The 26,554-nt window shown below is 40.3% G+C and overlaps 1 protein-coding gene across 1 annotated transcript in view; it reads left to right on the top strand.

Moving 5' to 3' along the window:
* LOC109911981 (phospholipid-transporting ATPase IG-like) overlaps positions 1-26,554 on the top strand; it is a 129,036-nt gene that overhangs the window by 49,756 nt on the left and 52,726 nt on the right. Inside the window, exons 12-19 of the mRNA XM_048605257.1 lie at positions 413-610; positions 2,160-2,330; positions 6,187-6,344; positions 7,419-7,490; positions 10,577-10,650; positions 10,872-10,975; positions 12,279-12,460; positions 18,330-18,596. Coding sequence (XP_048461214.1) covers positions 413-610; positions 2,160-2,330; positions 6,187-6,344; positions 7,419-7,490; positions 10,577-10,650; positions 10,872-10,975; positions 12,279-12,460; positions 18,330-18,596 — 1,226 coding nt within the window. The remainder of the gene's footprint in view (positions 1-412; positions 611-2,159; positions 2,331-6,186; positions 6,345-7,418; positions 7,491-10,576; positions 10,651-10,871; positions 10,976-12,278; positions 12,461-18,329; positions 18,597-26,554) is intronic.

The following is a 26,554-nucleotide window of genomic DNA, read 5'->3' as shown; positions in this document are numbered from 1 at the left end:
GGCACCTGTAGTTGTCCAGATATTATTACCCTCGAGGACCTACTTTTTAACCTCCTGCCTCGTTTCCTACATTCTCTCTGCAGAACCTCAAACCTTTCCCTACCTATGCCATTGGTACCAACATGCACAACGACCTCCTGCTGGTCGTTTTTTCCTTTTTTTTTCAGAATATTCTACACCATCTCTGAGACACCCTTGACCCTGTCTCGCTTAAGGCTGCAAAAACATCTGTCTGTGCCCTAGATAAGAGTCCCCTATTACAATCATTCGGTTGAAGCCTAATTGCGTGTTTAGTTTTATTTAGTTCCAATTGAGGAGAAATGTAGAACCTTAAAAATGTACGTGGAAGCTGGTAAAATAAGCAGCTGAGCAGTCTTCTGAACATTCAGCTAATTGACTGCATTATTTACAGCTTGTGAAGATGTTCATTGACTTCCTCTCCTACATGGTGCTCTTCAACTTCATTATTCCAGTTTCTATGTACGTCACTGTGGAAATGCAGAAATTCTTGGGTTCTTACTTCATTACATGGGATAAGGACATGTATGATGAACATTTGGGTGAAGGCGCACTGGTAAACACATCTGATCTGAATGAGGAGCTGGGACAGGTCTGTAGCAAAGTACATATTTGTTGTGACATACTGGGTGCTTCTTTATAGAATTGTCATTTTGTGTTCCTTCTGCGTTAAAAATTCTCTTGCAAACAACTGTAATTTTAGCAGGGTAAGGTGCAGCTATGGTTTCACAGAATTCAATTTACTCCAGTAACTGTTCTTAAGAGTGATCAATTGTATCTCCCTGTGAGTTTGTCTTGCATGAAGAGTGATTTTCTTCATTAAATTGAACATTTTAAGAACGGGTGTCTGCCATTCAACTACCAGCCATTCACCTGTCAAGCCTGCTATGCTATTTCACGTGTCGTGGATGATAAAACACTTCAATTTCTTTTACCCATACCATTCCTATAACCGTTTACACCACTACTAATAAGAAATCTATCAATCTCTACCTTAAACTTAAACTTAAAGATTTGAGTTTCCAAAGCCTTTTGGGGAGAACATCCCAAAGATTCACAACCCTTTGAGTAAAAGTGCTTCGACTCATCTCCATTCTAAATGGCTTTCCCTTTATTTTTAAATTGTGGCCATTGGTTCTTTGACTCCCCAAGCAGGGGATAATTCTGAAATAAAAATGGAATATCTGAGAAACTTTTAGCTTCTGCAGAGAGAGAAACAAAGGTAAAGTTTTGAGTCCAGTATGAATCCTGTTCAAACACATTCTACCTGCATCTATCCCAGCTATCTGAGTATTTCGTAGGTTTCAATAAGATTGGCCCTCGTATTTCAAAACCCGAGAGAATTCATGCCCAGTTTGTCCTGCCATCCTGGGAACAAGCCTGGTGACCCTTTGTTGCGCTATCTATGTGGCAATAATATCCTTGCTGAGATAAAGCAACCAAATAGGCAGTATATAGTAGGAACTGCAGATGCTGGAAAATCTGAGATAACTAGGTGTAGAGCTGGATGAACACAGCAGGCCAAGCAGCGTCAGAGGAGCAGGAAAGCTGACGTTTCGGGCCTAGACCCTTCTTCAGGGTCAATAACCAGGCAATTTGTTCCCAGACTGAGGCAACCTCATCCTGTCAGTTACTGGTTGCATGAGAATCCCAGAAAATGGGGATGTTACTGTACGTCCATCAGCTCTCCTTTATCAATTTTGTTAACTTTTTTTCAAAAACCTCCAAGTTTGTTAAACACAATTTCTCACTCGCACGTCTGTGCTATGCCCAATTAGGTCACTATCCTCCAAATATCCGTTTATCACGTCATTTTGTAATAGATTACAGTAATATCCCAACAACTGATGTAAAACTAGTAGGTCTGGAATTCCCTGTTTTCTCTTTCACCTTAAACAGTGGGGTAACATTTCTATTTCCAGGAATATTTCTTCCCATTTACTTCTACCATTTGCTGATTCATGCTTTGATTGTTTAGTATTGAAAAACATAATCAAAATTTTATTTTGCTGTTTATCGAATTTGCAAATATTGTAGAATATGGTCATCCAAAGCATGTTACACTTTTCTGTATTGTGTCTTGAGCTGCAGCGATTTTAATTGTGTCTATTGTCTTTTATTTCCCATCTGTCTGCTTGCAGATCCAGTATGTTTTCACAGATAAAACTGGAACCCTGACAGAGAACAACATGGAATTTATTGAATGTTGCATAGATGGATTCAAGTATAAAAACTTCATTGATTCGTGTGTTGTGGATGGAATCTCTTCAAGTGATGATTCTTGCAGTAGAATCTGTGGAATGGCTGGAAAGGTAACAGTATTTTATCTGCTATTACCTACTTTTAAATATAATTTTCGTCTGTAATCTGTTCCAGACTGCAAATCTCTGAAATGTGTTCCTCCAATTTTGATTTCTTGTGCATCCTCGGTTTTATTTGCTCTACTATTGGTGATAGTACCTTTTGCTTAGGACTTCAGCTTTTCAGTAGACTCTGCCTCACTACTTCACTTCCCTCCTGTTTAAGACACTTCTTACAACCTAACTCTTGGACAAAACTTTTTGGTTATCTGATCTAATGGGCAGATTAAAGGAACCCGCTGGAGTTGGCATGATGGTGTGTCGCAGTTTCTGAGAGAATTGGGTGGGAGACCACATATCTGAGTCTTGTTTATTTTTGTGATACTACTCTTGGGGGCAATATTTGTTATTTGTCCGTTGCATGTTTACTTTAATTGCTGGTAGGTTTATTTCTAAAACAAAAGTTCTTTTGGGTTATTTCTATTGGGCAGTGGGTTTGTTTATATATAAAGAAAGAGCTGAGATTCTCCCTAGTTGAGGGTTAGCTTCTGCACAGAAAAGATCCAGAAGGGAGATGTGGAAATTGATGTTTGAACGAAACTATAAATTTACATTAAAACCCTTTTAAATCTCGAAGTCTTTTGTTGCTTAATTTAGTATATGGATAGTGGTCTGTTAAACGGCTTGAGCTTTCAAAATGAAATTAAACGAAATGAACTAGGAGCGGGAAATGCACAGACTGCAAAAAAAACATTGGTGCTGAGAGTTCAACTCCAATTTCAAACCACCGAGGAAATATTGGGTGACCCCAAGTTCACTGGTGCCAATTCCATTCAGAAATACTTGTTTTACATGTGGCTAGCAGGTAGCTTATCAATAGACTGCAAAAGGCTACAATCCTGGGGATGACCATGAGATATCATGCAGCCATGGTATGTAACCTACATATATTTATTAAGTTACCACTTCAACTTCCCTGGCAAGAGGGAAAGAAATGAAATGTAGATTGGTGGGCCTGTTTGGTGTGGCCCTTTGTTAAAGTTGGGCCTTGTCAACTGTTGTTCACAACTAAATTGCCACCCCGGTTACTTTTAAATCCATCATTTGTGTACATGTAATTCTGTGCTTCAGAAGCACGTAGATTCTGCGGTTTTCAGAGGGATATAATTTTGACATGTCCAGTGGCACTGGGTTTGTGGTGAGAAATGGGAATGATCAAGTCACGGAGATCAAGAAGCACGCTCTTTCAATCCAAGATGTTTTTTACATTTAACTGATCTCAACTGTGACAAATGATAGTTGCCCTCGGCACCCCTGACATGAAAAAGATGATGCCTTGTGTTTCCACAGGTTAGTGGGTGGAGTGAGAGGTTTCACTTGTGTAACTTGGATGTTTTGCTTAAGGAAAAGGATTTGATCGGAGTGGTCTACGTTCAAAGAAATATGGTGCCACAGTGGAGTCACAGGTAGACAGGACAGTGAAGAAGGCTTTTGACGCATTGGCCTTCATCAGTCAAGGCATTGAGTATAGTTGGGAAGTTATGTTGCAGTTGTACAGAACGTTGCTGAGGCCACATTTGGAGTACTGTGTTCAGTTTTGGTCACCTCACTATAGGAAGGATGTTACTTAACTGAAAAGAGTGCAGAAGAAATTTACAAGGATGTTGCCAGGACTTAAGCGATTAAGTTATAGGGACAGGTTGGACAAGCTAGGATTGTTTCCTTTAGTGAATAGGAGACTGAGGGGGGATCTTTTAGAAGTGTATAAGATCATGAGAGGCATGAATAGGGTGAATGCACTCAGTCTTTTTCCCAGGGTTGGGGAATTGAGGGCTAGAGGGCATCAGCTTAAGGTAAGGGGGGAAAGAATACATGGGAACCTGAGGGGCAGCTATTTTTACACAGAGGGTGATATGCATATGGAATAAGTTGCCAGTGGAAGTGGTTGAGGCGGGTACATTAACAATATTTAAAAGGCATTTGGACAAATACACGGATTGGAAAGGTTTTGAAGGATATGGACCAAGTACAGGGAAATGGGGTTAGCATGGATGGACATTTTGGTCAGCATAGACCAGTTTGGGCTGAAGAGCCTGTGTCCATGCTGTAGAACTCTGACTCTAATGCAGTGAGTTATTTATCTAGTCTGCTTTACATTAGCTGAGAAAAATCCATTTTAAAGCAAATGTAGAAAAGAAGAGAAATATAGTTGTCCAATAAAGTATATGATGTTTCAAATAAAATGCAGATTTCTTAATTTGTTCAATATTGACAAAAACATTGGCTCATACAAAAAATTGCAGTAAAGAAGAAGAAATCTTTGTAAAACAACCACATTTTTTTGTGAATGATAAGATGCTTCTTTGTGAACAAATGATTCTGTTCAGCTGTGAGTATTTTTTATTGGCAAGTTGATTCAGGTGCCCGCTAGATAATTGTGGTGTTCATGATTGTGCAAGATGCTTAGCTCTGCTTGGAGCAGAATTAGTCTGAAAACATGCGAGTTACAGGAAAGAAACAGCATAAACAATGTGTGGGAGCTAACTTTGTTTTTATTTCAGTTTCAAAGTGTTGGAAGTACTCAACCGGTCAGACGACTTTTGTAAAAAGTTGCTGTTTCAGATAGATAAACTTTAATCGGAAATGGAAGATGTTTGAGGTGAAGAGTTTCTAAACCAAGAGAAAGGCAGGAAAAACAAGCTAGGAAAAAACAAATTGGAACAGTCTATGATGGGGCAGAATAATTAAATTTCACCAGTAATGTGGTACAAGGCAAAAAGATTATGATTTGGAAATGAGTACGGAAACGAAAGATAAAACCGTCGAATGATACAGTACAGAAAGAGGCTACTTGAGTCAATGTGCCTGTGCTGGCTTTTTGAAAGTTGTCGAATTAGTTTTTCTCTCATAGTCCTGTAAATTTTTGGTGAATGCTTTGAGCGATTTACTTGAAGCAATTTGGTCAAAGACGTTCGGCCTCGGATCTTCGGGTAAACGTCCTCCAAGGCGGACTTCGGGATACACAACAGCGCAGAGTCGTTGAGCAGAGGCTGATAGCCAAGTTCGGTACCCATGAGGACGGCCTCAACCGGGTTCTTGGGTTCATGTTACGCTGTAGGTGACCTCACCACACTATACATGCATGCGCGTGCACACACACTTTTACCCCCCTCTCGCGCATGTGCACATGCCCGCACACGTGTGAATCTATGGAGTGAATTTGTATTTGCAGATACATTTCATTTTGTTCAAAAAGCACACAATTTATAGACAGTCAGTCAATGTGGCATTTTATAAATTCTTACTTTAAAAATAAAACCAGTCTGACTCCAAACCAAAACACAGATTCTAAACAATACCTCACACATGCATTGCCTGACCTAAAATGTTACCTCTTCTTTACACTAATAAAACCTTTAGTTTTCTCAGGGCAGTGAATTGAAAGGACTTCAGGGATTTACATATACATATTAATCAGTTCAAATCTTCTAACTGATTAAAGTTTTAAAAGCATCTTTGGTTTGTTTAATATATCCTCATCAGTGGTGTGATCCTTTGATCTTTTACTTACAAATTCTGTGTTTGATACCACCTTTCTCATAAACAACTGAAGAAGGAGCGAGGCTCCAAAAGCTTGTGTTTGTTTTTTTTTTAAATAAACCTATTGAACTATAACCCGGTGTCGTGTGATTTCTGACCTTGTCCACCCCATTCCAACACTGGCACGTCCACATCATGAGGTAATTTGTGTAGTAGCAATTCATTGAGCCATTTAAAATTACTTTAAAACTGTCGTTTTTTTCTTTTAACTTGGGCTTGCATGTTATTTTAAATTTCATTTTGGCGGCATTTCTTACTGTGCTTTCAGGAAAAAGAGGAGCTGTTTCTTCGTGCTCTATGCCTATGCCACACTGTTCAAGTAAAAGAAGAAGACAAAGTAGATGGTCTATTAAAGCAGCAAGGGGGCCTGTGTACATATATCTCATCATCTCCAGATGAAGTTGCTTTGGTACAAGGTGCTAAAAAGTAAGAATCAAACTATTTTCAAAAGGGCGTGGTGTCTGTTGTTTTTATTTAGAGTATGGATATCTCAATTAAAGAAATAATGGTAAGAATACAAAGAAAATCAAGCGCTCTCCCTTGTGTTTGTTCTTAAGGAAGAATAAACTGGAGTTCAGCGTGTTAGATTTGCAAGTCTGTTCAACCTTTATTCCTTCTCATTTTCTTGTAATCACCGCCATTAGAACATTGTCTCGATTGCATTGAGGGTACATGCAGTCATCTTTTTATCACTGCTCCTTTCTGCTGTGTTTGCTGCATTTTCAAAATATCTTTTTGTGTAGTAAGAAAAACACATGTAGAAAAACAGCTCGTATTACTTCAGTGACTTTAATCAAGTACTTGGGTCTTGGCATTTGATAAGTAACTAAAAGCTTAGTTCCTGCATTTTGACATTAGGACCTTAATTCTGGTCTGTTACCCCACATGTTTTGTGCACCAGATCTCTGCATTCGCTGCCACTTTTATCATTGCTTAAAAAGTGCACTGGCAGTCTGATGGTGAGATTTTTTATTGGTTAAAAATGATTAAAGTGGACAACTTTTAAATAGTTTTGGTTTGCGGTTCAAATAAGTGCTTGGTGTAATAATTGTTACATTTTGGGATTAATTACCTCCTGGCTGCTTGGCTAGTTTGTGATGTTGAGTGACACCAACAGCATGAGTTCAATTCCTGCACTTGCTGAGGTTACTATGATGGATTCTCTTTCTCAACCTCTCTCTTGCCTGAGGTGTGGTGAACCTCAGGTTAAACCACCACCAGTCTCTGAGAGTAGCCCTGTAGTCCAGTAGGACCATGGGGACTTTACTGTCACTTTAATTATTACATTGGTGTAGTCATGTAGTTAATAGACTATATGTGTTGCAATCAATCGTTACAAAAACAGTGGTAGGATTTGAAATTTTTTTGGTGCCTAACAGGCCAACCTTTTTTGATATTTCAGTTTTTTTTAAATTTTGTTCTCTATTATGTGCAGTAAACTAGAAAGCATTATGGGGATAAGTGGTAAATCTAAACCTAAACATTTATTTTTCCTGTCAGATTGGGCTTCACCTTTCAAGGAACGGAAAACAACTGGATGAAAATACAAAATAGAGAAACAGAAATTGAGATGTAAGACCTGCAGCTTTTGTTTTTTATCTTGTTGTATTTTCTACTCTATTGATGACACAATGTCTTGGTGTGAGCCTTATTATTCTGTCACTTCTATATTCTTGTGATCGCATTTGAGCACTAATTATTAATAACATGTATTAGAGTATAGTGTCTTTTAAAACCTTCTCAAACAGTGCTTCCAGCCCTTTTAAAGCTGAGGAAATTCACTTTTATTCAAGGTTATATGCTTTCTTTGTTCACTTATTTGAAGTTTCCAAAGTTTAGAGGCTTTAATAAAAGGTTTGTTCTCAATAGCCTAAGTAGAACATAGAATAGTACAGCATAGTACAGGCCCTTTGGCCCACGATGTTGCGCCGTCTTGGTAAGTAAGCAAAATGTTGGCAAATGGAAAATGCAAAGTTGTTCATTTTGAAGGGAGAACAAAAGAACAAAATATTATTTAAATGGAGAAAATCTGCAGAAAGCTGCAACGCAAAGGGACTTGGGGGGACTTATGCACAAAACACAGAAAGCTGGCACATAAGTATAGCAGGTAAGCAGGAAGGCTAAAGGAATGTTGGCCCTTATTACTACAACTGTACAAGGTCCTGATGAGACCATGTCTAAAATTACTGTGAGCAGTTTTTTGTCCCCTTAAGGAAAGGCCCATTTCTTTTTTTGGAGACAGTCAGAATAGGTTTACTAGGAAGATCCCTGGAGGGATTGCCTTATGAGCAAAGGCTAAACAGGTTGGGACTCTACCCACTGGAGTTTAGAAGAATAAGAGTTGATCTCATTGAAATGTATAGGATTCTTAATGAGACTTAACAGGATAACTGCTGAGAGGATGTTTCCCTTCATGGAAGAGTTTAAGACCAGAAGGTCTCAGTCTCAGAATTAAAGGCCTTAGTTTAAGGCTGAGATGAGGAGGAATTTCTTCTTTGAGTGTTATGAGTCTTTGGAATGCCTTGCCACAGAACTGTGGGGGCAGATTCCTTGTGTATATTTAAGGCTGAGATAGGCTCTTGGTCAATAGGGGACTCGGGGGTACGGGGAAAAGGGCAGAAAAGTGGACGTGAGGAATGTCAGATCAGCCATGATCCTATTGAATGGTTGAGCAGGCTGGAGGGCCTTAACAGACTACTCCTGTTCCAATGTCTTATGGTCTTCTGCTTTGTTGGTTGTGAAGTCATAAATCTGAAAACCAAGATTTGCAACTGTGTTAGTGCCTTTTAGATGGCTACAGATTAATGGCTGTATGGATTTAAACTTTAAATGTGGTCCCGTGGGCCCAGTAAAATCTGAGTCTCAAAGTGGGGATATATCATTCCCAGCATGTTCATTTTTTTTGTCTTAATTGTTATCAGAAGGATTTTTGAAATTTGTATATGCAGATTGCTATTTTATGGTTCTAATTTGGCTCACATCACATTAAAATTCATGATTCCAAGATATTTTAACAGTAAATGAGAATTTAGTGTAGCTTTGGGAATGTAGGCTTGATGTGCCAAAGGGCTGCTTCTGTATTGTATACTTTTGTAACCAGAAGACATTATGAAAAACTTGCCCATTGATATGCTTGTAGCATATTAATTTGGAAGTTGAAATATCACAGATTCAGAACAATGTTAAATGAATAAGGAGCTTTATTTTGTCTCGTGCTGTTTGGAGTACATGACACATCAGACATAAAAACTAAAACAAAAGGTCCCAGTAGGTATTTTTTAACTTGTTGAGCAGTAAGCTTCCCTCCTTTTTATTTCTCTCTCAAAAAAAACATTGTTCCATTGCTAGTTGTGATTCATAAGTGTGTAAGGGCAATCAACTGAAAGGTGGGTTGTTCTTGGTAGCTGTACTTTTGGAGAGTTCTCAGATCTGCAATTCTCAGTGATTGCCAAAAAACCGAAAAGTAAAAATTTGGAAAGTACCACAGCGTTTTGTGGTTTCTATTCAGTTGGCATCAGTGTTTAGAAATCATAAATTATTTCAAATTGAGAAAAGGCATGTCTTGTTGCAATACCATCTGTTTCTTGTGTTACTAGAAGAATGAATGAGGAGATAATTGAAGCGCCAGGTTTTTAAGAAAATTAACGAGGTAGATGCTGAGAAAATGCATCCCCGACCTGGGGAATCTGGAATATGAGGTCACAGTGTCAGAATAAGAGATCAGCCACTTAGGTCTGAGGTATTGCATTTCTTCGCCTTTGAATCTTTAGAATTTTCTCAGCTATACACTGGATTCTCAGTTGTTGAGTACGTTTTGAGATAAAAATCAACAGATTTTTGGACGTTGAAGATGGAATGAAATCAAAAACCATGACCTCCTTTAATGGTGGTGCAGGCTTAAAGGAACAAATTCCCTGCTCCTTCTAATTATTATGTTCTGAAAAGCTCACACTACTCTCTCCTAGAACTGAGCACTCCTCAATTTTATATCTTGACTCCACTGTTTTTATTTTGTTCCCTTGTATTATGGTATGACAATAATTTTGCAGTGGCAGAAGATGTGGCTAGTGTGCTAAACCGATGTGTTGCATCGATCATCATGATACAGGATGTGGCCAAGGTCATAATGAAGGAATCTGTGATATAGATATTGGATAGAATGAAAATAGAGGTTGGCAATATTGTAAATCAAGAAACCATCTGCTCCAGAGAGGATGCAAGCTGGATTTCTGAGGGAATTAAGAATTGAAAGTCATCAACACCAAATACAGAGATGATATCTGTGACCTGGAGGATTGCATTAGACCTCAGGTCCTAAAAAAAGTTGTATGATCATTCCAGCAACAATGTGGATACAATTCCAGGGTATGGGACTAATTGGATGGATTTTCCAAAGAACTGGCAGTGAATGTCCGCCCTCCTGTTATTGCCGTATCATTCTAGGATTCTGTTCAGGGGGACATGAACAATCTGAAACACAAAGGAAAAAAAAGTAGCAATGAATTTAACCTGTGAATTGATCTTTATTAAGTGGCCTGTGATTGTCCATTTTTTCCTGTGGACTGACTTTGGTATAATTCAGTGAATTTGCATATCAATCTTTGTTGCCTAAATTTTTTTTAAATAAACAAATAGAATGTGTTCTGTTTTGGTTCCAGGTATGAACTTCTGCAGGTTCTTAGCTTTGACCCTGTTCGTCGACGTATGAGTGTAATTGTGAAAGAGAATTCAGGTAGTGTGTCCTTTTTGTTAAGGAAAATAGTTTGTTAAAAAAAAGAAAGTGGATTTACATGTACTCCAAGAAAGCATGATATAAAATTGCAAATTAGAAAAATACTTGGGTATGGTGTAACTTCATTAAATAACAGTCAACATGTATTAAAATCTGTTGTATATAAAATCCTAACTTTTACCTATTTTTATGACATATAATTTTGTCTCCTGATATAATAGGGAGAATTTTCCTTTTCTGTAAAGGAGCAGACTCTTCAATTTTTCCAAAAGTGAATGCTGGAAAACAGGAAGAAATAAGACTGCATGTAGAGTGCAGTGCTGTGGTAAGGTCAGATGTGTTTATGTAGTCCATTTGAACGTTAGCCTGTGAGGTAGCTTTGCAAATAATCCTTATTTTTGTACATATATGAACGTATTTCAGTTTCATGTTTTGTGCTGTGGGTGGTAGAGGAATGGGGGGGATGGGAACTGTTGTGTAACGCTCTGTCGAGGAGCTTTCAAGGTGCTATTTGTTAATCTCCCTTAATTTTCTTCAACTTTGTTTTCAGTTGTGAATTTAACAAGTGGCTTGAAGGGCAGATAGTGAAATAAAAACAGAAATTGCCGGAAAAGCTCAGCAGTTATGGCAGCATCTGTGAAGAGAAAGCAGAGTTAACCTTTCGGATCCAGTTACTCTTCAGAACTGGACCCAAAACATTAACACGGCTTTCTCTCCACACGTGCTGCCAGACATACTCAGCTTTTTCCAGCAGTTTCTGTTTGTGTTTGTGTTTCCAATATCCACAGTTCTTTTTGGTGTTTCAGATAGTGAAGTTGTTTTTGTAACAAAACGGGCAAAAGTAAAACCAAAGAAGCACATAGTTGAATCTTCCAAAGCCTATCCAACCTCACACGAACACTGATGATGCAACATGAAGGAAAAATCACGTTGGTTACAGTTGAAGGTTATTCTGAAAATATTGCTGATGTGTTACCTTTCTTGCATGATTTAAATTATCCTCTTGCCTTCTGCTAAAGTATCCTCTTGCATTTGGAGAAAAACAAATTTGAAAACATGACTACCCTGCTAAGGAAAATTGATGACTGCTTAAAGGGGGAAAAAAAAATAGGGCAATGGGTCACAGCTGGGGAGTGGAACTTTTTTGATAGTTCTTTCAAAAACTGGCACAGACATGATGGACTGAATGGCTGCCTCCTGTGCTGTATTATTCTATGATTTTTACCACTGAAAGAAATTTTATGTTCAGAAACTGAATATGAACAACTTTCTTAACTTTTTAAGTTTGCTGTTACAGTATCTCATGCTGACGTTTACTGGCAATGACAAAAAAATTGAATGTATTTTAGGATGGAAAAAAATGTGAACTTGTACTATTTGTTTGATATCCATTACTGATTTAATTGTTAATAATAATAATAGTCTTCCTCAAAAGGTACAGATTTTTGTTAAATAAGAAATAATGTGACTTTTTTTCTCTGTTTTACATACTTTAAACTGACCAAGGTTCTTTGATTGAGATATTTTAAATTTTTTGTGCGAGGTAACACAATTTGGTATTTATGTAAGACTGACAGGGAGAAATAAATCATTCCTGCATGTTTTATGCTGTAATTCCATATGACTAGGATGGTTTGAGGACACTCTGTGTCGCATACAAAGAACTCACTCAAGATGAATATGACCAGATCAGCGCACAGCTTCAGGAAGCTAAAATGACCCTGAAGGATAGAGACAAAAAGTTGGCAGAAGTTTATGAAAAGATTGAAATCGATTTACATTTAATTGGTGCAACAGCTGTTGAAGACAAGTAAGCCTCTATTTGCTCTTAAATTGTGTTACAGTATAATATTCTGGATAAGCAGCCAATCTGTTGTCATAGAGGTCTTATTAGAATACATATTTTATCAATGCAATACATAGCTGAGTGATAGAAATTGGTGATTGAATGATGACTTTTGTTTTGCTCTGCACCCAGCTTGACCAGGAGAACTATAACTTGCCTCTTTTTATCATTTCCCCACTGTCAAGATAAGACACTAAATAACCTGTGGAGCTCACCAGCATCCCTAATGCTCAAGCACCACACATGGATGTTGCTAACATTTGCAGTTGTTCTTATTTTTGATCAAGGAATTTGGATTGCAGTTCAATAACATGCCTGTTTCTTACAAATTGTGTGCTACGTAAATTAACCCATGATTCAAATGTTGTTTATTGTAAAGTTAAACTCATACTTTAAAATTATCTCCTCAATGGTGTTTTTAGTTAGAATGTTGGAGGTAGACCAGTCTGATCTGACCTTTTATAACTCTCGATCGTCAATTTTGAATCTTCTACCTTACCTTTATAATGTGTTTATTGTCCTTCTGAAGTAGTCGTGATACCATTGCTGTTTCACAAAATTATGAAAACCAAATGACCTGATGAAGTCCTGTTTCAAAGGACATGGGCAGAAGAAATGAGTCCTTTACAAAATTTATAATTATAACTATACAGAGGCCAGGTTTCACATATTGCCAAAATGATTAAAACTGTTCTTAATACCTTCTGTATTAGAAGTCTCCCAGGATGGCAACAACTAACTTTCTCCCAGCCAGTGTTGTCACTCATGTGCAAGATACACCACTGTTTGCTGGAGCAGAAATAAAAACACTGTTCTGTAATTAGACATCAGATCAAACAACAGTCTGTAATCGGGTTGCAGGTGTTTTGATATATTCTCTTTGACTTGAAGTGTGCACACACATGAAACATCTCATTTCTGTTAATGCAGAAATAAAAACCATGTGGATGGTTCAATAGCATATGTGCTTTCGTCAAAACTTCTCGTATTTCCAGCAGCTAACATTTTAACTTTTTAAATGAGCAGTCTCCTAGCTGGGAGCAGTATTCATGGAGCACGGCACTGATGAACAGTCAGAATGTCCTGTTGCTTTGCTATTATGTGGAAAATTAGTACTGTAAAATCCAATATTTCAAAAAAATCTAGAAAATTATTGCTGATAGTATTCAAAAGCATTGTATTTGAACCTCTTGCATGAAACAGAGCTGCTTATTTGCAAAGTTTCTATTTCTCTATTTGCAACATTATTCTATTTTTACGTTAAAGATGACATGTAAAATCAAAGTAACATAATAGACATCTCCATTCAAAAATTTATTTTGTAAAAGAAACTCAGGCCCATGTTAGGAACTGGGTATATTAAAATGTTTGTACTCTTGATATGTGATAGGTTTAGGGTTGCAGAATCAGAAATTGATTTAACATGACTAAACACCAGGGGAAAGCCAAAAGTTTCTAAATTCACTCAGGGTGTCTGATGAAGTATCAAGTGTCAATAATGACGTCTGTAGAAGGAAATTTGTAATCAACCTTAATGTAGTTATAGCCACAAAGCCAGGTAGCAGGTTACATCATTGCGAATACTCACTTCCCAGTTCTCAACACAATTATTGACAACTTTCTATCTACTCATATCCTTGGTATCTGAATTTTTCGTAAATAAACCTATGTTAGGAGATAAAATTAAATTTGCTGTAGATGCTTAGAAACCCAAAGGAAAACCGAAAATGCCTGACCTTGACTGTTACCAGAAACGTCTCTGGTGCAAGGAAAGGAGTGCTAATGTTTCAAATGGACGACTGCTTGTCAGCTAATTCTGATGAATTATCAATGACCTGAAACATTTACCTACATCTTCTTTCCACAGACACTGCCTTGACCACCTGAGTGTTTCCAGCTGTTTCTGTTACATAAATGAATTGTGCCTGTCTGGTCTGGGTGGCAGCGAAAAAGCTGTTTTAATCGTTTTTATTTGAAAACCGGCCAAAGTAAAATTTAAACTCAATGGGAGGATCTTATTGGGGTCTGAACAATTGGGTAGGCTATGGAGAGGTTTGTGGCAGAATTGGATGAGAAGTCCAGTGAGATCTATGTCGAAATGGGAGCATCTCACTCAGTCTTTTATTCTTTAACAAAGTGCTAAGACGAAGAGGATTATGGCTTGTTAAACACCTTGTTCATAGCCCTACTCAGCTCATTGATATTCAGTTTCCTATTTTACAAACTAGATATTGAGAAATCACAACATGTTGCCAGGTACCTGCCCTGACTTACATCAGTTCGTTACTTGCTCCAAAAGACCTCCATGTTGGATACTGCAGACCAGCATCTCAGGCCAGGTTCCATAGCCACGAACCACATGCACCCATGTCCAGAGACATTGGCATCTGACATGTGCCAGCCTCTAATAACCCTCTTGGCACATTTCTGATCCACTTACCAGATGCTTCTACACTTTTGTGCTGTACTGGCAGCTGTAATTGCAGTGCTACTGTAATAACACTGTGCTCGAGGGGACACACCCGGTTTGTGGACTTGACCAGGCTGCTTCTCTGGGCTGTTTGCTCAAAGACTCCGAATACTTTGGCACTATCTGCCTTGCTTTTGTACACTTTGTCCCCTTAGCAAGAGATACCAGACCGATATTACTTCTGTCTTGCCTTGCTATTTTGTAAAGATCCAAAGACGAGAAGCTTGTCATAGTCTTCTGCAAGCCTAGAGTCAAATCAAGAGTGATAGCCTTTGATCAGGGAGTCCCAGCACAGTAAGTTAAGGGCAGCCTCTATTACCAGTCCAGGGCTTGGACATGGTCACTTAGCAGTTCAGGGCAGTCAAAGTCAGAATCATCTCCTCTTAAGGGGTGAGGAGCCAAATATAGGGCAACCTTGACTCTTTTTCTTCTCAATTGGCTGCTGCTATCCTCTTGGAAGGAGAGAGGCAATTACAATGGAAGAGGAAGTTGAATGGTACAGATCATACTTCTGGTGCAGGTGGGGAGGTGTCTTGTGTAAGTGAGTAGGCAGCACAGAGGGCAGGAGATAGCAAGGACTGCAGATGCTGGAGTCAGAGTCAACAGTGTGGAGCTGGAGGAACACAACAGGTCCGGAAGTATCGGAGGAAAGTCGATGTTTCGGGTTTGCACCTTGACCAGGACTGGGGAGGCGGGGAATAGGGCGCAGAAATAAATAGAGGGAGGGAGTTGGGGCTGGGGGAAGGTGGGTGGGATGGTGATAGGTGGATGCAGGTAGTGGCTAGTGGAGATTGGTCAGTGGGAAGGGTGGGGTGGATAGGTAAGAAGGAAGATGGACAGGATGTGTCAGGTCAAGGAGGCAGAGATGAGAGGGAGGATTGGACATGGGATGAGGCCGGAGGGTGGGGAGATTTTGAAACTGGTGAATTGCCCGAAACGTCAGCCTTTCTGCTCCTATGATGCTGCTTAGCCTGCTGTGTTTATCCAGCTCTGCACCTTTGTTGTCTCTACATTTTGAGGCTATCTGGCTGTAAGTTCCCGAGGGGGAATATGAGGTGTTGCTCCTCCAGTTTGCGTGTGACATCATTGTGACACTGGAGGAGGCCCAGGACGGACATGTCACCGAGGGAATGGGAAGGCAAGTTAAAATGGTTGGCAACCGGAAGACACTATTGATTATAGCGTACAGAGCACAGATATGCTGCAAACTGGTCACTGAATCTATGCTTGGTCTCACCAAAAAAGAGGAGACCGCATTGGAAACGATGGATACAGTAGACCAGGTTGGAGGATATACAGGTGAATCCCTGTCATATTTGGAAAGATTGTCTGGGGCCTTTGGACAAAGGTGAGAGGGGAGGTGTAGGGGCAGGTGTAGCTCCTCCTGCGGTTGCAGGGAAAGGTGCCGGGTGTGTGGTGGGGTTGGTGGGGAGTGTGGAGCGGATGAGGGAGTCGCAGAGTGAGCAGTCCCTACGGAAGGCAGATAAGGGTGTGGAGAGAAATATCTCTTTGGTTGTGGGGTCAGATTGTAGGTGGCGGAAGTGGCGGAGGATGATGTGCTGGATGCGGAAGTTGGCGGTATGTATGTGAGGACCAGAGGGACTCTGTCCTGGTTGTTGTTGGGGGGAGGGGTTTTGAGGGCAGAAGTGTGGGAAATGCAAGAGATGCAGTTGAGGGCGTTATGAATCGACGGAGGGGAGCAGTTGCGGTCCTTGAAGTAGGGAAACGTCTGGGATGTCCAGGAACGGAACTCCATCTTGGGAGCAGGTGCAGTGGAGGCGGAGGAATTGGGAGTAAGGTTTCGCATTCTTGCAGAAGATTGGGTGAAAGGAGATGTAGTCAAGGTACTGCGTTATAGTCCAACAGCTTTATTTGAAAGTAAAAGCTTTCGGAGTCTTACTCCTCCTTCAGGTGCTAGTGAGAGAAGTAATATCAGGCACAGAATTTATACATAAAAGATCAAAGGGTCACACCACTGATGAGGATGTACTAAACAAACCTAAGATGTTGCTAAATCTTTAATCTGATGGGTTTTAATTGATTAATATGTATATGTATGTTTATATCTATTAATATATTTGTTTAGTACATCCTCATCAGTGGTGCTACCCTTTGATCTCTCACTAACGCCTGAAGAAGGAGTAAGACTCCAAAAGCTTGTGTTTTCAACTAAACCTGTTGGACTATAATCTGGTGTCATGTGATTTCCACCCTCGTCCACTCCTATCCAACACCTCCACATTACAGTCAAGGTAACTGTGGAAGTCGATGGGTTTGAAACAGATGTTGGTGCTGAGACAGTTATTGGAGGTGGCGATGGAGAAGTCCAGGAAGGGGAGGGAGGTTTCAGAGATAGCCCAGGTGAATTTGAGTTTGGGGTGAAAGGTGTCAGTAACGTCGATGAACTGTTCAAGCTCCTCATGGGAGCACGAGGCATCGCTGGTACAGTCACCAATTTAGCACAGGAAGAGGTGAGAGATAGTGCCAGTCTAACCATGGAAGAGGGCCTGCTGCTCCACATATCTTACGAAGAGGCAGGCATAGCTTGGATCCATACAGGGTTAATGGCATTGGATTTTGGATGTGTGAGCAAGTAGGAGAGATGTTACAAGTAATAGTGAGAGTGATGCAGCATGAATCTTGGTTTGGTCGGGTGTGGGGTGTCCAGTAGCAGAGAGGTAAGGGAAGGAAGATGTTGACAGTTCTGCTGGTGGAGTGAAAAAGAGCATTGCTGGGCATTTCCACTGAAAATTGAGACTGCACTAACCTGGGTGGCATAATGTGGTGTTTTAACCCCCATTGCTGGTTCTGGGGGAAGAGGAAGTCCCATGTTTGCACCGCCACATTCAACAGGGTCTAGACCCTGCCTGCAATATTGTGTGACAGTTAGCCCTACCCACCGTGTATAGGGTAAATGTCAGGAACCATGCATGGCTCAGCTTTGTACTGACAGCACTTGTCTGGTTGCACAACAGATTTTTAAGGATAACGGGTATCAGGCGCACCTGTCCCAAATCTGAGCCATGCCAGTAATGGTAATTTGTCCCAGATAAGGCATGAGATAAGATGGAGATCAAATCTGACATGAGGGACACAGTAGGGACAGGCTGGGTAGTAAACGAGGCACATTTGGTAAGATACAGCAAGTAAACTTGCTGGGCGTCATGGCAAGAATCCTTTAAAAACTTGATGCAACTCGCACTTAGCCAAAAAAATGTAAAATTCAACTTAATGTTTTGGTAAACACACCTAGTAATTTTGGGAAGAAGACTGTCTAACAGACTGCTTCTTGACTTTTTGTTCAAAAACATCCTTAAAAGAGAATTCTAATTGCTTTGCTTTATTTCTTTCCCCTATGAAAAGACTCCAAGACCAAGCTGCAGAAACAGTTGAAGCCTTGCGCTCTGCAGGTATGTGCGTTTGGGTACTCACAGGAGACAAGATGGAAACAGCAATGGCCACGTGTTATGCCTGCAGGCTTTTCCATACTAACATGAAGCTTTTAGAACTGACAACAAAAAACATCCAGGAGTTCAAAGCAAGAAATGAGGCAAAAGTTCATGAGCTATTGCTGGAACTACACAAAGTGGTTGTCCAAGATAAAAAATATTCTTCTGTCAGTCAATTAAGGTACGTTCTCAAAAACCTAGAATCTGTTCAACCCTTCAAGACTGTTCTATTATTGTGACCAAAGGGGTGTGATTTATGTTTTCATTTTCTGAAGGAGGGTCCTAACCCAAAACGTCAACTTTCCTGCTCCTCTGATGCTTCCTGGCCTGCTGTGTTCCTCCAGCTCCACACCTTGTTATCTCTCACTCCAGCATCTGCAGTTCTTGATTTATCTTACCTTTTTCTTTTAAAAGGTTAGATTTCAGGGCTAGTGGCAATTTTATTTTGTGTAAAGTGATTTAACTAGGCCAGTATCTTTTTAGAACCCTCATTTTAAAGCAGTATGTGTGAGAAAGCAGATGACTAGAAGCATCTTGGGGAGCAAATGGAAGTTTGTTTAGATTGTAGGATTCTACAACAGTAGGAAAAACTATTAAATTAAGCCATTAGTTTAGCAAAAGCTAGGATGGGTGAGTTTTTGTTTAAAGTTTCATGAAAGACTTCTGAATTCGGCTTAAGGAAGCCTAACTGAAGTCAGCTATAAAATTAGTTTCACTATGGAAAAGGAGTTCAATTGGAACGGTTAAGGGAATAACATAAGGGTATCCATTTGTGTAAACCAGCACATGTAGTTAAAAATCTGCATAGACTTTCTCAGATTTGAACAGCCAAAGATCTAACTTTGTGAGAATTAAAAGAGAAGATTTTTGCCATTTGTAAAGTGATAAACTTCCACTTCTTTATTGTTCTATTTATTGAATAAATGGTAAATATTCTTTGCTGATTCCAAAATTAGAGTGGTTATGTTGAAATTGATCTGCCAACATTTTGCCTCATCAACTAACCAATGTCTCCAATTTTATGTTCCTGTCTACATAATTACTATATTGCCAGTGTTAATATCATTGGCAAATTTGGACATATAGCTTACTATTCTGTTATCAAAATCATTGATAAATATGGTGAATAACTAAAGCTCCAGCAGGGATCCATGTGGAGCACAGGTGGGCAATTTCCAATTGGAGTACATGCCCATTACTCCAGTTTCCATCTTGTCTTCTACTAAACAAGAGAAAGAATTGACTTTCAGTTCCTTTTAATTTCAGCTAGTATTTTAGTGCCTTATTTAGAATCTTAATGTCACCTTGAAATCCATATAAACTCTCTCAATAAATATTCTCCTGCCTAATGCTTTAGCATACAGAACAGTACAGCACAGCACAGGCCCTTCGGCCCACGATGTTGTGCCAAACTTTTACCCTAAATCCTAAAGTTCTTTACGCAGAGGGTGGTGGGTGCCTGGAACGCATTGCCAGCGGAGGTGGTAGAGGCGGGCACGATAGCGTCATTTAAGATGTATGTAGACAGACATGAATGGGCAGGGAGCAGAGGGATACAGATCCTTGGAAAATAGGCGACAGGTTTAGGGAGAGGATCTGGATTGGCGCAGGCTTGAAGGGCCGAAGGGTCTGTTCCTGTGCTGTAATTTTCTTTGTTCTTTGTTCTAAACCTAAGGTCTATCTAACCTCCACTCTTACCTTTATACTATCATCTATATGCCCATCTAATTGCCACTTATATGCCCATCTAATTGCCGCTTAAATGCCCCTAAATAGGCCGACTCCACTACCCTCTCCGGCAATGCATTCCACGCCCCTACCACTCTGAGTAAAGAACCTACGTCTGACGTCTCCCCTATATCTACCTCCACTCACTTTAAAACTATGCCCCCTCGTAATAGCTACCTCCAGTTTTGAGTCGTTGTGGTTCAGTTGGCAGAGATGCAAAAAGATTGAGGGTCCAGGTGCCGTTCTAAAAACTTGAGCTTAAAAATCCACGTTGACTGCCTGAGTGTAGTTTGTTTTTAATGTTTTTTCATACTAATTTTAATTGGTTTCAGGTCTTTATTGAATAGTAGTTTCTCTGGAATGTCAAATATATTTATCCTCTACAATGAAGGTGAACAAAATAATTATAAAACAAGTCTGCCATACTTGATTTTAATTTACAGTGTTGACTTCATCTGTTTTTAAAAGGATCAATGTTACCGTTATCTGTTGTTCAGATCAGCTATAAAACCCTTTTTGAGAGTTTTGATACCCATTCCAAAATTTTCTTTGCAATCCATTCAATTACTTTGTTGTCCTTTGCTTTTTTAACACATCTCGCTGGCTCTCTGTGTTATGGTTCACACCTTTTGTAAACTGTGACTTGTATTTAACGACCATAACTGTTGCCCCTTAGGGGTATATATGTAGTTTTAAGTAGAAACATTGACAATAAGAGCAAGAGTAGGCCATTTGGCCCTTTGAGTCTGTTCCACAATTATAATCGTGGCAGCTCATCTAATTCAGTACCCTGTTCCCATTCTGACCCCATAACCTTTTATCCCTTTAGTCCCAAATACTATATTCCTCTCCTTCTTGAAATCATACATCGTTTTGGCTTCGATTGCTTTCTATGCTGGCAAATTTTACAGGCTCACCACTCTCTAGGTAAAGAAATTTCTTCACATTTCATTTCTAAGTGGTTTACCTCATGTCCTCAGATTGTGATCACTGGTACTGGACTCCCCCACCATCAGGAACCTTTTTTGCTCCTACCCTGTCTAGTCCTGTTAAAATTTTATAAGTTTCTGAGATTCCCCTTATTTTTCTGAACTCCAGAAAATATAATCCTAACCAATTCAACCTCTCCTCATACGTCAGAGCCATCTGGTAAACCTTTGCCTCAAGTTGGTCAGACATGATCTCCCCTTTTAAAAAAAAACTATGCCGATTGTTCTTGATTAAATCCTGCCTCTCCAAGTGCAGATTAATTCTATTTCAAAATTATGTGCAGTCGTTTCTTCACCACTGAGGCTAGACTGACTGGCCCGTAGATTCCTGCTTTCACCCTTGCTCCCTTCTTGAATAACAGTACTACTTTGGCTGTCTTCCAGTCCTCTGGCACCTCCCATATGGCCAGAGAGGAATTGTAAATTATCACGAACACCCCTGCTATTTCCTCCCTTGCTTCACTTAACACCCTGAGATATATTTCATCCAGCCCTGTAGATTTTTTTTCAAGCTTCCGTTTTTCTCTTTATCCAATCCAGTATATCCTTCTATCTCTAGGGTTGTTGGATTTGTTGGCCCCACTCTCCGTCTTTTTGGGAACATGCTGATCTGTCCCTAATTCCGTTCTTGAATGGGTCCCACTGCTCTGACACAGATTTATGTAAAAGTATCTATTTCCTGTCCACTGTGGCCAAATTCTAACTGATTATATTAAAATTGGATCCCCTCACCCACCCCAGTTTTAGGACATTGATTTATAGCCCATCTTTGTCCTTGTCCATAACAGTCTTGAATCTGGTGGAGTTATGATTGCTGTCTGCAAAATGCTCCCCCACTGATATTTCAACTACTTGCCTGATTTCATTATCTAAAATTAAGTTCAGGAACTCCCCCCGCCCCCCCGCCAGACTTGCCAGGACTTGTGTGTACTGGTTTAAAAGAAGATTAATCTTGGGGAAGTTGAAATCCTCCAATATCACTGTTATTACTTTTTGTATATTTCTGAAATTTCCTTTATCTACTCTTGTAATTTATTTTATTTGTTCACGAGATGTGGGCGTTGCTGGCTAGGCTAGCATTTATTGTCCATCCGTATTGGCCAGAGTGCAGTAAAGAGACAATCACATTGCTGTGTGTCTTTATTTATTCATTGACCGACAGAATATATGCGTCACTGGCCAGGCTAGTATTTATTATCCATCCCTAATTGCCCAGTTAAACCACTGAAAAACAGAACTTGAAGTAATACCAACCACAGCAGCAAACGGAGACATATAAATAACAAGCGGGACACAACACCAACGCTTCACTGGAGGCACACTGACTATGTTACCTAGCAGGGTGACGAAATGTCTGCAATCAGACACACTGGCTCAGCGAGCAAGTCTGCAACCTCATTATGATTTCTCTCCTTCCCTGTCTTGCCTGAAAACCTTGTATCCTGGAATATTGAGTTGCTAATTCTGACCCCCTTTCAACCAATTCTCAGTAACAGCAATGACATCATACTCCTATGTTTGAATTTGTGCCCTCACTCATCTGGCTTGTTTGTGAAATTCCTTGCATTAATATAAATACAGGTACCATCCAACCTTGCTAAACTCCCTTGAGCCTTAAATGGCCTATAATTTGTATGCCGTCTTGATTTACTTGCTGGCTCTTTCAAACGTGCTTTTCATTTCCCCCTACTGGATCCCACATCCCTGTCAAATTAGTTTAAACCATCTCCATAAGCACTTGCAAACCTCACTGTAAGGATGCCAGACCCATTCCGGTTCAAGTACAACCGGTCTACCTGGTACAGGTCCCACTTGGATTGTTTTTGGGGACAGTCTCAGAAATTGAAACCCACCCCTCCCTGGAACGTCTGTCTAGCTCTCCATTCATCTGGACTAACCTCGTACTTCTATGCTCACTCATACATGGCACCAGAGAATACTACCATTCGGGTCCTTTTTTTCATCATTTTTCTAGCTCCGTGAATTTTGCTCGCAGGATCTCATCCCTTTTTTCTTCCTTTGCTGTTGATACCAAGATATGTCTGTTTGCCCTAATCCAGGCCCAGGGAGGCAACAGACAATCCTGGAGTCTCTTCTGTGAATGTGGAAATGATGTCTGTTAACTTAATGTTAACAATTGAATCCCCTACCACTACACCTGTATTGTTCTTCTTCCTGTCCTGTTTTGCAGCAGACCCTCCCATGCTGCCATGAAGTTTGTTCCCACTGCATTCCCCTGCACAGTTATCTACCCCAACAATATCCAAAATGGCATATCTGTTAGAAAGAAGGATGGCCACAGAGGATTTTTCGCATTATCTGTCTTTCTGTACTTGCCTGGTGCTCACTTGTGCCCTATCTGCCTATTCAGACTTCAGCTGTGACGTGACTACTTCACTGAATGTGCTATCCACGACATGTTCAACGTCACGGATGCTCCACCTGCAGCCCTGAAATGCGATTCGCCAGTAGCTGCAGTTGGACACAAAGAGGGCGTAGCCTCAGAATAAAGGGGTGTCTGTTTAAGACTGAAATAAGGAGGGATTTCTTCCGAGGGTCAAGTGCCTTTGGAACTCTTTGCCACAGAGAGGTGTGGGGGCAGAGTCCTTGTGTGTGTATATATATAAGGCTGAGGTAGATTTTTGATTAGTAGGGGAATCCAGGGTAATGGGGAAAGGGCCGGAAAGTGGACTTGAGGAATATCTGATCAGCCATGATCCTATTGAATGGGGGAGCAGCCTCAAAGAGTCAAACGGCCTACTCCTGGTCCTATTTCTTGTGGTCTTATGGATGCAATTCCTGTATATGTCGTCACTGGGGACAGTTGAAGATTCTAAGATTGGCCACATTGCACAGGAGGAATATATTACAGGTGTGAGTTCTGATGCCGTGATTTCCCCCAAGCCCCTTAGTGACTCGCTTTTTAAGAATACAGTGAACTTTCCTTATGCTAATTTAGCTTACTTGTTTATATTTACACTGACTTTCAGTTATTCTTGTTTTTTCAGTTAAACCCTTCCAAAGAAAATACACCTTTTAAAATCACAGACTTATCAACACACCAATTTCCTGTGATGTCCCTGTTTGATTTTTTTTTTTTCCTTCCCACCACCACCAAAACAGCAGACCCTTGAAGTTGCAGCTGTTAAACTATCCCTCCCCTCTCGTTGCTGGGCCTCAATATATCCTCTTGCTTACTCCCTTCTCTTCATTCCATTGAAACTGAAGTACCAAAGTGGATGACCTCACCTTTATTGACATTATACTACATCTTCCATGCATTTGCCCACTCACTCAGCCTATCCAAATCACACTGAAGCATGTCTGCACCCCGCTCACAGCTCACTCTCCCACCCAGCTTTGTGTATTCTGAAAATTTGGAGATATTACATTTAGCTCCCTCTTTCAAATCACTACTATATATTGTGAGGGATCCAAGCACTGCTCCCTGCAGTATCCCAATAGTCGCTGCCTGTCATTTGGAAAAACTACTGCTTATTCCTACCGTTTTTGTTCCTCTGTCAACCAGTTTTCTATCTATCTCATTCACTACCCATGTCCCACGTGCTTTAAGTTTACACATTAATCTCATAGGATGGACCTTGTTAAAAGCCTTCTGAAAGTCCAAATCAACTACATCTATTTGCGCCCCCAGTCAACTTTTACCAGTTAAATCAATGAAGAATTCCAGTTGATTTGTTTCCCTTTCATAAACCTATGTTCACTGTCTAATTCTGCCACTGCTTACCAAGTGCTCGGCTATAAATCTTTAATAATGGACTCCAGCATTTTCCCTACTTCTGCCATCAGGTTGACTGGTGTACAATTCACAGGTTTTCTCTCTACACCCAACCCCCATTAAGTATAGGGGTTATGTTAGCTACTGTCCAATATGTAGGAACTGTTCCAGAGTCTATGGAATCTTGGAAGGTGACTATCAATGTATCCACTGTTTTTAAGACCTTTTCCTTAAGCACTCTAGGATGTAGATTCAGACCCTGGGGATTTATCAACCTTCAATTCCATCAATTTCCCCATCACCATTTGCCAACTAATGCTGATTTCCTTCAGTTTGTCTCTCTCACTATGTAACCAAAGAATGGTCCTGATGAGTTTGCTGTTGTCAGTCTCTATCTTGAACCTTTATTTGAACCTTAACTGCTACGCTTTTTGTTTTCAATGAATTTAATTAAATGATCAATTGGATGAGTGTGAGTGGCCTTTACATAACAACTGCGTAACAAGCTTCCTTGACCTCCCCATTCCAGGCATATCTTTGGCTGCCTGGGTCCTAAACTCTGGAATTCTCTTTGCTTTCTTGCTACCCCTCTCTTATTTTAAGTCACTCCTTAAAATCTCTCCTAGCTTTGACCAAGCATTTGGTCACCTTCCCTGCCCTGAAGACATAGGTAGTGATGGGTCATTTGGTAAAACATGACAAAAAGGAGGATCTGAATTTTGACGTTGTGGAAAAGAAGTCCAATTTGCCACTCAAGGTTCGAACAGCAAGATATTAATACATATAGGTAGATCTCACCACATTCATACGCAGTTTGCCACTGTTTCAGGCAGTGGGGCGAAACTAGATGGCAACAGTTCCCAATATGAAAGTCTGAGCAGGTACCTGATGTCTGCAACTTGCTGGTTCCAGATGTCTATTTTGCCAGCATTCCCTAAAACTTGATGGCATTCTCTGTGGGCAGTGACTGCCTATACCCTCCATCACACAGGTTGGCATTAGCGGCATTAGCAAGGCACTAGCCTCACCACAGTATCCAGGGCACATTTGGGACTACTTCTGATACAGTTCAGTATTGAAATACTGAACTGTTGGAACTTGCCGACATCTTACATTGCAGTGCTGCTACCTGGCTACTTTTCTTGCAGGAGCAGTCACTCACTTTGTACCGACGTGAATGCTCACAGTAGCTCTGCCTTGCCTTGTCTTTTAGCACAGATAGGTTGTCATATTCTACAGCATTGTGCAGGCAAGGGGGATTATGATCAGTCAGAGAATTGGTCATTAAATGTGTGGCATTGCTGCGCATTCCTCCTGACCTTAGACATCACACTGACCTGGATGACTTTCTCCGAGCAGACTGGCATCGTTTGACATAGTGCACAGCTGAGGTTTAAATATAGCACCCATGGTTGAAGGTCCAGGAACCGGTGAACGTTTTGCTGCTGCTTAACACCAGCTAGTGTGAGAGCAGTACTGTGGAATGAGAGCAGCAGAGAATTGCATGAAGTAACTTACTGAAACTCTGAGAGAAACCCTCCATGAGACTGCCTAAAATTGACACTTATCTGACCTTCGGTAACAATCAGCCCAATTTCATCTTTTATGTTGCTCTTTGTCTGACATCTTTGTAAATCTTCACAATGTAAGGTAAATGCAAGTTGCTGTTTCTTAAATAAAAAA

Source organism: Rhincodon typus, chromosome 14 (assembly GCF_021869965.1).
Source record: "Rhincodon typus isolate 14 chromosome 14, sRhiTyp1.1, whole genome shotgun sequence".
NCBI lineage: Eukaryota > Metazoa > Chordata > Chondrichthyes > Orectolobiformes > Rhincodontidae > Rhincodon > Rhincodon typus.
This window is presented reverse-complemented; position numbering and strand designations above follow the sequence as displayed.